General features: G+C 62.6%; 1 protein-coding gene across 1 annotated transcript in view; it reads left to right on the top strand.

Annotated features, from left to right (window-relative positions):
- Crocc2 (ciliary rootlet coiled-coil, rootletin family member 2) overlaps positions 1-13493 on the top strand; it is a 64180-nt gene that overhangs the window by 27962 nt on the left and 22725 nt on the right. Inside the window, 7 exon segments of the mRNA XM_013033651.1 lie at positions 1572-1699; positions 2046-2194; positions 3215-3391; positions 4862-5010; positions 6356-6453; positions 7370-7578; positions 11265-11408. Of these exon segments, the coding sequence (XP_012889105.1) occupies positions 1572-1699; positions 2046-2194; positions 3215-3391; positions 4862-5010; positions 6356-6453; positions 7370-7578; positions 11265-11408 (1054 nt within the window).

The raw sequence follows: 13493 nt of genomic DNA, 5'->3' as shown, positions 1-13493 counted from the left end.
GGTGAGGCAGGGAGAGTGTGCACCAGCTGCGACCTGGGGTGTCTGGAAGGGAGGGGTGCCGGGTGCCGGGTCATCTGGAAGAGGTGTAGGTCCGGAGAGAGCCTCGGGACGACGTCCTGAGGACCTGGGCATTCCCAGGCTGTAGCAAAGCCATGCGAGAAGCCAAGTCCACGTCCTCCAGAGGAGACAAGGCAGGCTTCAGGAGGGGAGAATTCAAGGCCAACATGAAAGGAGGATTTTCTGTGTTCCCCGTGGGGAGGAGTACCCTCTTCCAGAGGGAAGGAGTACTAAGTCCTGAGCACTCACAAGTAGCCAGTGACACATGGTGCTTACAGGGGAGGGACTGGGACTGGAGCCAGATACTGTGGCACAGCAAGGTTTTGGGGGTTCAGCACCCAGGTGCTCTGCCCCTGGGACGGGCAGCAGCATACGGGGTGCAGGGACTGCAGCAGGGCCTGCCGGGGTTGATAGGGCATCGCCTGGGGATTTGTGGTGTGTGCACTGTGCTCGACCCCCGAGTGTCCGTGCCTCTCCTCGGCTGATTTCTCCCTGTGTGCGGACTCAGCCCCGGTGGACGGTGACAGGTGGTCAGTCCTTCAAGCCATTGTTTCCCCCTCCGGGGAACAGGCACTGGTGTGCGTTGGTGTGTGTTGTTACAGGTGCTTTCTGACCGATGGTGCCTGTGTGCACGCACGCAGGGCATGCGGCACGCGGAGCTGCAGCTTGGCGGCTCGTTTGGGGGGTGACTCCTCCCACGGCAAGGAGGTTCTCATCCTTGTTAACACCTGCGTGGTGCTCCAGAGCCCAGAAAGTTTAAATGCCCAAAACGTTCTCCTCTGTGTTGGCGCTTTGGTCAAGTCCAAGTACTGCCCTGTGGAAAGCCACGGCGAGCACCCCTGGAGCCAGCGTTTCTCCAGAACACCCCTACTCCTGACGTAGAATCAGAAAGTCAAACAGAATCCCGTCTGGGCCTCCCAAAAGAGCCCCTGCCAACACTGCACGTTGCTACTGTGCCAGTTTCCGTTGATCTCCTGGGCGATGCGCGCCACTGCCCGGCTGTGACCTGAGTCCCCGGGCTCTCGCAGGAGGAGCAGGTTTCCTGTTTGTAGATCCTTGTCTTTCCTTTGTGACTAACACTCATCTTTCTCATGTTTTCTGTAGGATCAACTGACGTTCTGTGATTTATTGGCAGGAGCTTTTTGCCTATGACCGATGCTTTGTTTCGTGTGTTTGGGGCGGATTTCCTTCCAGCTCCGCTGCTGTCTTCTAAGGTGGCTCACGGGCTCCTCCCAGGAGGCCCAGCCCCCTTCCCTCCGTGTGGCTCTGCTGGCTTCTTCTTTCTTCTTTCTTTTTTCCTTTTCTTTTGCTTACGAAGACTGTAAGTTTTTTTCTGAGTTAGTTGCTGTGAGTAAAGTTTATTTTTGTTTTTGTATTTCCCCTTTTGTTCCACCTGAAGTTCATTCTCAGGGAGCCGAGAGGCCTGTTGGTTTTCTCATCTCCCACCTGCCCCAGGCTCATCCGCCCCTCCCGCCCCTCCCACGGGCGGCCTGTCACCCCATGCTGCTTTGCAGGGTCCAGAGGGACTGTCTGGAGAGCAGCCTCTCTGAGGCCCGCGGGCTGGCGAAGCAGCTGCGGGCCCAACAGGAGCAGCTGGAGAGAGAGGCACAGAATGCCCAGCTGGGCTGGCAGGCCTTGCAAGGTGCTCTGGGGGCGGCGCTCCGGCGGGCGGCTCCCCTCCCCTTCTCCCACCACCCAGCCCGGGCTGGGAGGAGCCCAGTGCCCCAACAGCTGCTCTCATTCCCTGAATGCCGGGGCCTGAAGGAATCGGCTGCTCCTTGTCTATATGGCACAGGTGCCCTGCTCAGCCTGCCCTGGTGCTGGTCCTGGGCTCAGGACTGGGGTGCAGCCAGCGCCCTCCCCCCATTCCCTGTGCCAGCACCCCTTCTCACACCCCCGCCCCCTGCTGGCGGCAGACAGAGCACGCATCTCTCCGTGGGGGTTGGCGAGGCCTGCAGGCAGGTGGGGACATGCCTGTCACTTCACAGTGGAGACAGAGCGGCTGAAGAAGGACTGGGAGGCCCGGGAGATGGCGCTGCGGCAGCAGCTGGCACAGGAGGAGCAGGACACACAGCAGGCCCTGCAGACCCTGGAGTCAGCCCACCGAGACGACCTGGCCCGGCTCCAGCGGGAGAAGGTCCGCCTCTGCGGTGTGCCCTGACCCCGGGAAGGGGTGGGGTGGAGGCGGACTGCCCTCAGCTCCTGTGAGCCGCACCAGGCCTTCCCCTGGGAAGCTGCCACAGGAGTGGTGTGGGTGCCCAGCCTCACAGAAGAGACCAGGCCTTGAACTTGGCTGCCCTGGCTGAAGGCTGGACACGAGACAAGGCCATGCCTATCTAGAACAAACCATGCACACATCCATCTGCCCATCCACTCCTCTGCCCATCCAGTCATCTACCCATGCACCCATTCACCCATCCACCCATCCATCCACCCATCCTCACACCCACCCACCTATCTACCCATGCACCCATCCACCCATCCACCCAACCCTCTATCCATCCAGTGATCAATCCAACCATCCATCCATCCATCCACATGCATCCACTCATCTATCCACCGTCCAGCCATCCACCCATCTATCCATCCATCCATCCATCCACATGCATCCACTCATCTATCCACCGTCCACCCATCCACCCATCTATCCATCCATCCATCCATCCACATGCATCCATTCATCTATCCACCGTCCACCCTCCACCCATCTATCCATCCATCCATCCATCCACATGCATCCACTCATCTATCCACTGTCCACCCATCCACCCATCTATCCATCCATCCATCCATCCATCCACATGCATCCACTCATCTATCCACCGTCCACCCATCCACCCATCTATCCATCCATCCATCCATCCATCCACATGCATCCACTCATCCATGCATCCATCCATACCCCTGCCTGTCATGGGACATGGTAGAGGTCCAGAAGAAACGTAGGACCTGTTAGATTAATTTAGGATGGTGGATGCCAGGACCTAGAGAGAGGCCTTCCCCAGCTCCTGCTTGGGGTACTCTGGAGAAGCATAGGGAAGGGCAGCTGGCAGGCCCTTCCAGCCTTGGTGTCCTGTGGGGTGAGTCTCTCTTTGGTCCCAAGACACCTGCTGGTCCCCAATCCCTGACCTCACAGTGTGTCCTTTGCCTTGGCCAGGAGACCCTCAGTCTATGCCTGTCAGAAGAGAAGGAGGAGGCCGCACACCAACTGAAGCAGAAGACAGAGCTGATGGCAAAAAGCGCAGCTGAGAAGGAGGCTCTGGAGGAGGAAATTCAGAGCCTGAAACAGGAGCGGGACGAGAGCCTCCTCCAACTGGAGCACGAGATGCAGCAGGTGACGAGGGCGGAGGGGCCCACCAGCTCACCATCCGCCGGGACCCAGCACAGGCCCTCACAAGGCCTACCCAGGCAACAGACCCCGCTGCTTTAGTGTTCAAAGCAGTCCTGAGAGACAGACACCACCTGCTCATCCATGTGTGCACATCCATCCATGCAACATCCATACCCCATGCATGTATACTCACACCTATAGACTGTTGAACACCCACCTGCTCATCCACGCATGTGCATGCATACACCATCCATGCAACATCCACACCCCATGCATGTATACTCACACCTATAGACTGATGAACACTACCTGCTCATCCACGCATGTGCATGCATACACCATCCATGCAACATCCACACCCCATGCATGTATACTCACACCTATAGACTGATGAACACCACCTGCTCATCCACGCGTGTACATGCATACACCATCCATGCAACATCCACACACCATGCATGTATACTCACACCTAGCCACCTACACAGCATTCACAGACCTATCTACCCATTCATCTCACTGGTTCATCTGTCCGTTCCTACACCACACACTCATCCACACACTCACCCACCACATGTCCATGCAACATCCATGCATCCACACACTCATACACACTCCCAACCACTCACCCAGTCCCCACTCATCCCTCAGCTCACTTGTGCATCATCCTTCCACTCACCTGAAAATTCATCTCCTTCCCACACTTCCAGTATCCACTCCATATAAGACCAGCATCCCCATACCCAAGGTGTCCATCTACACATCTGACCACACGTCTGTTCACTCACACACACCCGAGATGTCCACCTACACATTGGCCATGTACCCATGAACTACCCAGCCATCCATTCAGCCACTCATCCGACCATCCCTTCATCCACTCACTGAAATATCCTTTCCACTGTCTACACACTCAGCTGTCCACTTCCATACCCAACTGTCCATCCACCTAACATACTCTGTCCACTTCCATACCCAACTGTCCATCCACCTAACATGCTCTGTCCACTTCCATACCCAACTGTCCATCCACCTAACATGCTCTGTCCACTTCCATACCCAACTGTCCATCCACCTAACGTGCTCTGTCCACTCAGCCTGATGACCGAGTCAGGCCTTCAACTCTCAATGTCTCCCTCTGGACTGCCAACTCAGACGCACACACCCTGGGCATCTTCCCATCCCACAGACAGACTCAGAAAGGGCCACACACATCCGTATGCCCATCGCTGCTGTGGAAAGACCTCATGGGTGCACGTTACGGGTTGCAGGGAGGAGCTGCGGTGGCTGGAAGAGCCGGGGCTTCCGGTCAGACTCCACGCTGCTCATTGTCCCCCACAAAGCTGTTAGAAGCCCCGTTTTAGTGGGGAAATCTGAGATCCTCCCAGGTCCATCGCTGGTCTAGGGCGCAGCGACACCGCTGGGCACCGAGGCCCACACTCTTTCCTGCCTGCCCCTCTGCTCCTGAGGTAGAAAGCAGAGGCCTTAGAGAAGGCACAGGAGATGGTGGGGCACGAAAGGAGTCGGGACAGCCTGCCGTCTGTGCGGCACAGGCTGCGTGTGAGCAGGCAGCCAGGAGCGCAGGGCGTCACGGGTTTCACACACCCAGCTCAGGCACGCCGGTGAGCAGGGGTGATTGCAGAGGGCTGCGGGAATGAGTCTGCAGCCAGGGAGAGCAGCAGGAGGCTAAGGACTTGGGTGGCGGCAGAGACCCCCGAGGCGGTGGCCTTGATGTGCGAGGCTCAGGAGAGCCATGCATGGGAGGAGGCTGTGGAGGCTCAGGGCCCCATGCAGCCCCCTGCTCCCACCCAAGACCACCAGCTGGGCCACGCCGCCCCTCGTGTTTCTACAATCACAGCTTCTCGGGGTCACACTGAGCCCGAGGAAAGGTGAGCTCAGTCAGAGGAAACAGGCTAAGAAGATGGACAGGCTCTGCAAGCCATGGCCTTCCTGCACCCACAGCAACACCGTGCAGAAGGCCAGGCCTGCAGGAGTCTCGTCACTTCAGCTGAAGGACACTCCCTGGGCCTCCGCGTCGGATTAGAAAGGCGAGGACGCCACGGCCAGGTGTACAGACCTCCCCGGGAACCAAGGCCTTGGCAGAGAAGAGCACTGCCCTGTGAAGATGCAGCACACGGCTTGGGGACCATCTTCCCCTCCACTCTTCCAGCTCCGCAGCCTGCGGGGGCTGAGCTGTGGCCGCTCACATCTGCTTGCAAAGAGAAGCCCGAGGCCCGTGGCTGCCAGATTTCTCGCCCTCACAGTCCAGGAAGGGCGGATTCCTGAAGAGCTGGGAGAGCAGGGAAAACAAAGCAAGCCCAGGCTCCAGGAAGCGGAGGGCCCGGGAGGAAGCATGGGTGCTTTGAAGGCCATTCAAGGCAGAGCCCCCACGCCGACCCCTCCCGCTCCTCGGGGAGTTGTGGTCCGTGTTCTTACATTGCTCTGCAGTGCCACGGCGCATGCTCACGCCCACCTCCTGAAGCCAGCCCAGCCGCCCCGCAGTGACAGGCTCAGCCCCACATCCAGCTGAGGCGGCGGCCCAATCTCCAGGATACCCACACTTCTGACCAACGGGACCACAGTATGCAAGTGCACTAGAATGAAGCCCAAAACTCAAGAAAGTTCCACGCTGACTGCTGCCGTTTTACTTATTGTCTTGTTTTGGAAGTACTAGGGTTTGAACTCGGGCCCTGCCCTTGCTGGACAGGTGCTCTGCAACGTGAGCCAGGCCCCCAGCCCTTCTGAGCGTTATTTAGCTCTTTTTCAGACAGGCTGTGGTGCTTTTCGCCCAGGGCTGACCTGGACCATGTGCTCCATCCTCTGCCTTCTGTGTAGCTGGGATTGCAGGCGTGAGCCCCGCATCTGGCCCTGCGGTAAACGGCCCGGCGGGACCCTGCCTTGTGCCGCAGCACACACACGGTCCGAGGGCATTGGATGGGCACTAATGCCGTCCTCCACCCTCCGCAGCCCTGCCCAGGAGCAGCGTTCCACCCTGGAGCTGGAGCAAAGCTCAGCCTCCCTCCGCCGGGCCGAGTATCGGCTCATGTCACCCACAAGGCAGGCGTGTGGGAGAATGACCTCCATCCCCGCTCCTTGCGGTGCATTGTAGGACTCTGCCTGAAGACATGGGGCTGGGGGCATAAAGCCCAGATCTGCCCTGGAAAGCGCCGGACAAGGACCCTGCGGACGGGCCTGGAGGGTGGACACGATGGGGGGGGTGGACGCGATGGGGGTGGACACGATGGGGGGTGGACATGATGGGAGGCAGTGGGACGGGCCTGGGGAGTGGACGCGATGGGGGGGGTGGACGTGAATGTGGGGGCAGTGGGATGGGCCTGGGGAGTGGACACGATGGGGGGGTGGATGCGATGGGGGGTGGACACGGTGGGGGGCAGTGGGACGGGCCTGGGAAGTGGACGCCATGGGGGGCAGTGGGACAGGCCTGGGGGGTGGATGTGATGGGGGGAGTGGACGTGATGGGGGTGGATGTGATGGGGGGCAGTGGGACTGGCCTGGGGGGTGGACGCGATGGGGGGAGTGGACACGATGGGGGCAGTGGGATAGGCCTGGGGAGTGGACGCGATGGGGGAGTGGATGCGATGGGGGAGTGGATGCGATGGGGGAGTGGACGCGATGGGGGTGGACGCGATGATGGGGGAGTGGACGCAATGGGGGTGGACGCGATGGGGGGTGGATGCGATAGGGGAGTGGACGCGATGGGGGTGGACACGATGGGGGAGTGGACGCGATGGGGGTGGACACGATGGGGGAGTGGATGCGATGGGGGTGGACACGATGGGGGTGAATGTGGTGGGGGTGGATGCGATGGGGGAGTGGATGTGATGGGGGGTGGACGTGATGGGGGGCAGCGGGACGGGCCTGGGGGGTGGATGCGATGGGGGCAGTGGGACGGGCCTGGGGGTGGACGTGATGGGGGCAGCGGGAAGAGAGCGCATGTTTCGGGCGAAGGCCTCCCGGCAGCACAGTGTAGGAAGGACGCGCCGTGGTCGCCCAGCCCTGGGGAAGGAGGGATCACCCCTCCCCTGGGACCTGCTCTCATGCCCCAACCCGTGCAGGCGCTGTCCATGAAGGAGGCGGAGAGGACGGAGCTGAGCGGCGAGCTCTCCAGAGCCGTGCGGACCCTGGAGAGGGTGCGGCAGGAGGCCCGGAGCCGGCAGGCACAAGCTGAGGTGAGACGCGACCCGGCCTGCCGTGCCGGCCCGGCAGGGGCCCAGACCCCAGGGCACCCTTCCCGCCCAGTCCCAGCAGCCTGGCTCCGCCCCGTGCCTTCCTGAGCCTCAGTTTCCCTGGTATTTTCAGGTCTTTGGTAAAGGAGACTGTTCTCTAGATGGCTGGGGAAACCGAGACTGCATTCAGGCCCCTTTCCACAGCAGCCCTGGGTCTTAGGACTCCCTGCCCTGGAAGCTGTCCATGGCCGGGGGGGAGGGCCAGGCCAGGTCACCTACCAGCCAGCAGGCCAACTGCTGGGCCACACAGTGTGGGCCTGTCTGTCTGTCTGTCTGTGTGCCGTGCTGAGGGTGGTGGAGCCTTGCAGGTGACGTGCACGAGGCGTGGGAGCCACTGGACAGTCCATCCAGAGGGAGCTGGCACGGTCCTCTGCAAAGCCTCTGCTCCTGCTGTCTGCACTGGGCAGGGGTGGCGGGCAGGGGGAGGCAGGTGGCCTGGGGAAGCTCTGACCATGGGGTCGGCCCCAGAGTGGTGAGCAGGGCAAGAGCGATGGGGGCCTCACCCTCGCCCACCGAGCGGGAAGGCCTCACCCCTGCTCAGAGCCCCAGGGCCGAGCAGGGCGGGCCTCACCCCTGCTCAGAGCCCCTGGGCCGAGCAGGGCGGGCCTCAGGGCCGAGCAGGGCGGGCCTCACCCCTGCTCAGAGCCCCTGGGCCGAGCAGGGCGGGCCTCAGGCTCACCAGTTCTGCCGATCTTACCAGAAAGCGCCCATGCTCCCAGCCTCACTCCCCCGCCCCACACACACCAGTTTCTGCCCCACGCACAGGCCTGGAAGGCTCTTCTGGCCGGGAGGGCTGTGACCTCGGCCCGAGGCTGTACTTCCTCTCCAGCTGTGGGCAGAAAACCAGGAAAGCCTCCTGACTCTCGGGGAGCCGCAGCTGCCAGCCCGGAGCCTCTGCGGGAGCACTGCTTACAGAGCCTTTTCTTGTGCTGGCCAAGCCGCCCCCTTGGGCTGGGACCAGGCCTGCCAACGGGGCTCCCTGAGGGGCTCATTAAGGGTTCTTTTGCCACCTCAGCTCAGAAAATAGAACTTCAAACCCACAGAGAGGGGGAAGTACAGCCAGAAACACCAGCTGTGGGTGACGGGGAGTGGAGCCAGGGACACACAGGGGGCCTCAGGGCCTGAGTCACCACCACCTCCCACAGCGGGTCCCCTGAGTCCACCCCAGGGCCGCAGCCTCACGGAGCCACGACCTTGCCGCCAAGATGACTTGTGCCGGCCCAGAGCGATGGTGGGGACCAGGGGCCAAAGGCAGCACCGCCACGGCTCCTTTGCTCAGAGCGGGAGTCAAAGCTGATGGGAGTGGCCTTGAACCGACAGATGTGGGCTTGGCCTGATGAGTGACCATGGGCAGTAGCCTGCAGTAGACAGGGTTGGGGACATGTCTCCACAGGATGCCCAGGGCTCCTGCAACACCAGGCCAGCTCCATACCTGTGCTTGCCCCGCCCCCGGCTCCTGAGCTGCACAGGCCCACGGGCTCACAGCCCACAGCCCACAGCCCACAGGCCCACAGCCCACAGCCCACAGCCTACAAGCCAACAGCCCACAGCCTACAAGCCCACAGGCCCACAGCCCACAGCCCACAGCCCACAGCCCACAGCCCACAGCCTACAAGCCAACAGCCCACAGCCTACAAGCCCACATGCCCACAGCCCACAGGCCCACAGGCCACAGCCCACAGCCCACAGCCCACAGCCCACAGGCCCACAGCCCACAGCCCACAGCCCACAGGCCCACAGCCCACAGCCCACAGCCTACAAGCCAACAGCCCACAGCCTACAAGCCCACAGGCCACAGCCCACAGGCCCACGGCCCACAGGCCCACAGCCCACATGCCCACAGCCCACAGCCCACAGGCCACATGCCCACAGCCCACAGCCCACAGCCTACAAGCCCACAGGCCACAGCCTACAAGCCCACAGGCCACAGGCCTACAGCCCACAGGCCCACAGCCCACATGCCCACAGCCCACAGGCCTACAGGCCCACAGGCCCACAGCCCACAGGCCACAGGCCACAGGCCCACATGCCCACAGGCCACAGGCCACAGGCCCACAGCCCACATACCCACAGGCCACAGGCCCACAGCCCACATACCCACAGCCCACAGCTCACAAGCCCACAGGCCACAGCCCACAGGCCCACAGCCCACAAGCCCACAGGCCACAGCCCACAGGCCACAGGCCCACAGGCCACAGGCCACAGGCCACAGGCCCACAGGCCACAGGCCCACAGCCCACAGCCCACAGGCCCACAGGCCCACAGCCCACAGCCCACAGGCCACAAGCCCACAGGCCACAGCCCACAGGCCCACAGGCCAGAAGCCCACAGCCCACAGGCCCACAGGCCACAGCCCACAGGCCACAGCCCACAGGCCACAAGCCCACAGCCCACAGGCCACAAGCCCACAGGCCAAAGGCCACAGCCCACAGGCCAAAGGCCAAAGGCCACAGCCCACAATCCCACAGCCCACAGGCCACAGGCCAGTAATCAGGTGGGGAAGCCTCCCTGACTCAAACTCTGCCACTGCGGCTGGGAGGGAGCCTGAGGCACTGCCCATCCCCGCTGCCCACCCCCACTGCCCTGGCCCGGTTCAGGAGCAGGAGAGGACAGTCCCCTCAGAAGGCTGGTCAGCCTCAGCAGAATGCGTCCAGGCTGAGCAGCTTGGCATCTTGTCTGTGCATAGGGAGGTGTTTCAAACCCTGCCCTTGGCCAAGTGGACCTGAGGACCTTTCCTTTGGGTACCTGGTGGTCAGCAGTGGCCAGCAGCAATCAGCCGTGGCCAGCGGTGATCAGCAATGATCAGCAGTGGCCAGCAGTGATCAGCAGTGGCCAGCAGTGACCAGCTGTGGTCAACAGTGGTCAGAAGTGGTCAGCAGGGAGAGCAGACGTGGGCTGCTGAGTCTGGTGTGCCAGCAGAGCTGTCAGCCGGGGCAGCGGCTGACCGGCCCGCAGTGGTCCGCACGTGTTCACAGTTGTCAGGAACAGACGTCCCCTAATTCCACCTGCCCACTGGATGGTTCCAGACACCAGTGGCCGGGGTCAGGGGACCAGCAGCAGCCAGCTCTCCCTCACCCCCGCTGCAGCTCTGTACCCCACACTGGTGGCTGGGGCATCTCTTACAGGTGACAAGGGGTGACGCAGGCCCTGAGGTACCCTGTGCCCAGCGAGGCCTGAGCGGGCAGCACGCCTGGTGAGGACAGAGGCCCGGCCTCAGTCCCGCTGCCCGGCTGGGGACACAGAGGTCTAGGGCCATTGTGGCTGGCCTGTGCACGTTGCTGACCCTCCTTCCTCCCAGCTGGGCGGGCAGGACCGTCTTGGGCCAGGCGGTGGCAGTTTGCCCCCATCCCCCGGAAGGCGTAAAGTGGGGAGGGGTCCTGCCCCTGACACAGGAGCGCCCTGTGCACGCCTCTCCTGGGGTCAGCGCAAGAGCCCTGCCTGGGTCCTGACCACCTCCCCAGTGACCCCGGCCACGGCCTCCCCAGGCCTGGGGTCAGCGCGAGAGCCCTGCCTGGGTCCTGACCCCTCCCCAGTGACCCCGGCCACGGCCTCCCCAGGCCTGGGGTCAGCGCGAGAGCCCTGCCTGGGTCCTGACCCCTCCCCAGTGACCCCGGTCACTGCCTCCCCAGGCCACGGTGGGCGCCATGGCGGAGGAGCTGAGCGCCCTGCAGGCCCAGTTGGAGGCGGCCAGCTCCACCCACCAGAGAGAGGCTGCCGCCCTGAGCCAGAGGCTCAGGGAGATGGAGGCCGGGAGGAGCCAGGCACGCAGAGAGGTAGGGGCTGGCCTCCAGAGGAGGTGTGTGTGGAGGGCCGGTGTGGGGGGCCGGCGGGGGGGGCCGGTGTGGGGGGCCGGTGTGGAGGGCCAGTGTAGGGGGCTGGTGTGGGGGGGCCGTGGGCTGGGAGGAGGCTGGAGACATCTCCAGAATGGGTCAAATGGCACAGGCTCTGCAGAGGGAGCGGCCGTGTGTGAGGGGAAGCCTGGCCTCAGCGAGAGGGCAGGCCTGAGGGAGTGGAGCCCGTGCCGGGGGCATCGCCTGGGCTGGCTGGGCTGAGGCCCACCAGGGCGCTCCGCAGGCTCTTGGTGGGACACTTAGGAACATGTCCCGGGAAGGGGAGGCCGGCCTGCGGAGGCCCAAGCCCCCCGGCTCACCCCGCCCACACTTGTTTTGTACGCAGCTGAGCCTGGCAGTCCCACGCAGGCCCTCTTCCTGTGGTGACAGCAGCGTCCTCTCAAGGCCTCTCTGAAAGCAGCCATGGCCTGCGGGGCACAGGCAGACCCCAGGGAGGACTGCCGAGCCAGGCTCTGCCCACACACGTGGCCCGGCCCGCAGGGAGCGCTGGGGTGGGGGGGGCCGGCTCACAAAGGGGGGGCGGCGCTGGCCGGGATTTCAGGCACAATCGTGGGCCTGGCCAAGGCCCTGGTGTTGACACAGAGGCCCCAGGATCCCATGATGGGGGGGGGGCTGGGGCTGGACCCCGCAGGCAGGCGGATGGAAAGGTGTTTCTGAGGCGCTTTGACAGGACTCGGAGGCCTGTGACTTGGAGGCCTGTGAGGCTCGGGCAGGAGGCCATGTGGGTTTGGGCTGGAAGGGAAAGGTTAGAGGGGGTCCAGGTGGGGCCGTGGGATGGATGGCCTCCGGCTCTGGGCAGAGGGCCAGGGCTGGTGGGCAGGGCCGCGGCCATGCCCCCCCAGGCTGTGAGCGGAGGGGCTCGCTCCCCCGAAGCCCGCCCCAGGGGCCGGCAGAGCAGAGAGGAAGAGAGCTGATTTAACACGATGGCTGTTTACATTGGCCCCAGAGAAAAGGGGTTTCTTCCAACAGATTCCAAAGCCCTTGCGGGTCAGCGGCCATGCGGGAAGTAAAGCAAGATTTCAGAACTGGGGGCAGAGCGGGAGGAGGCAGGAGGCAGGGTGGAGACAAACATGAGGGCCCCACAGCAAGGTCAGGTTTCGGGGAGGAAGCCCCCAGAGAGGGGGCGGGAGGTCCATGAAGGGGAGGGGGGATGGGAGGCTCAGGAGGCCAGAGGGTGGGGGACAAGGGGCCAAGAAGGATGGGCACCTCCCCCTCCCCACCCCCATCCCCAGGCTGGGGTTTACACACACGCACATGCACACGCATGTGCAAATCACATGTAGGCACCATGGTGCACTTGTGCACATGTCATGTTTGTGCTGCTTGAGATCACATCTGTCCGCACACGCATGCACACACACATGCACACACACACACAGTGCCAAGTACAAGCCAAGTGCACACGGTACTCCTGTTCATAAACGCACACGGACAGACAGGAAGCCAAATAGCACACACGTGCACACGCGGACAGGAAACACACCCATCCCGCATGCCACACACATGTGCACATGTACCTCTCACGTGCACGCGTGTGCACACATCCACACCACCCTCCCCCTAGGGTTTCACAAGAGGCTGTTTACACAACTTCTAGTAAAGAAATCATTATTGTAATCACATTAAGCAAGTTGGCTGTAAAACTCCTGCACAGGCATAGTTGTTCTGGGGGTGGTGGGCGGGCGGGCAGCTGGGGCGGGCTGGCCTGTGTTTGTTTTGCTTCTTTTCATCTCCTCTGCGCTGGAAAGCAGAGCAGCTCCTCTCTTGATGGATGGGCCCTCTCCCTGGTCCTTGACCTTCTCTGTGGATTTCTGCTGAGCTCGGCGGAAAAATGCTGGCACAGTTGTGGCTCCCGCATGTGGGGGGTGGATGGGGAGCAGGGGGAGGCCAGGCCCTCCCAAAACAGAACAACAACAACAGCCTGGACAACGTCCCACGCAAACAGACGCCACAGTGGGGCTCTCTTTGGGCACAGCAGCTACTTCCCCAGCTTTCTCCTGAGCCCCT

Source organism: Dipodomys ordii, unplaced genomic scaffold (genome assembly GCF_000151885.1).
Source record: "Dipodomys ordii isolate 6190 unplaced genomic scaffold, Dord_2.0 Scaffold174, whole genome shotgun sequence".
NCBI lineage: Eukaryota > Metazoa > Chordata > Mammalia > Rodentia > Heteromyidae > Dipodomys > Dipodomys ordii.
This window is presented reverse-complemented; position numbering and strand designations above follow the sequence as displayed.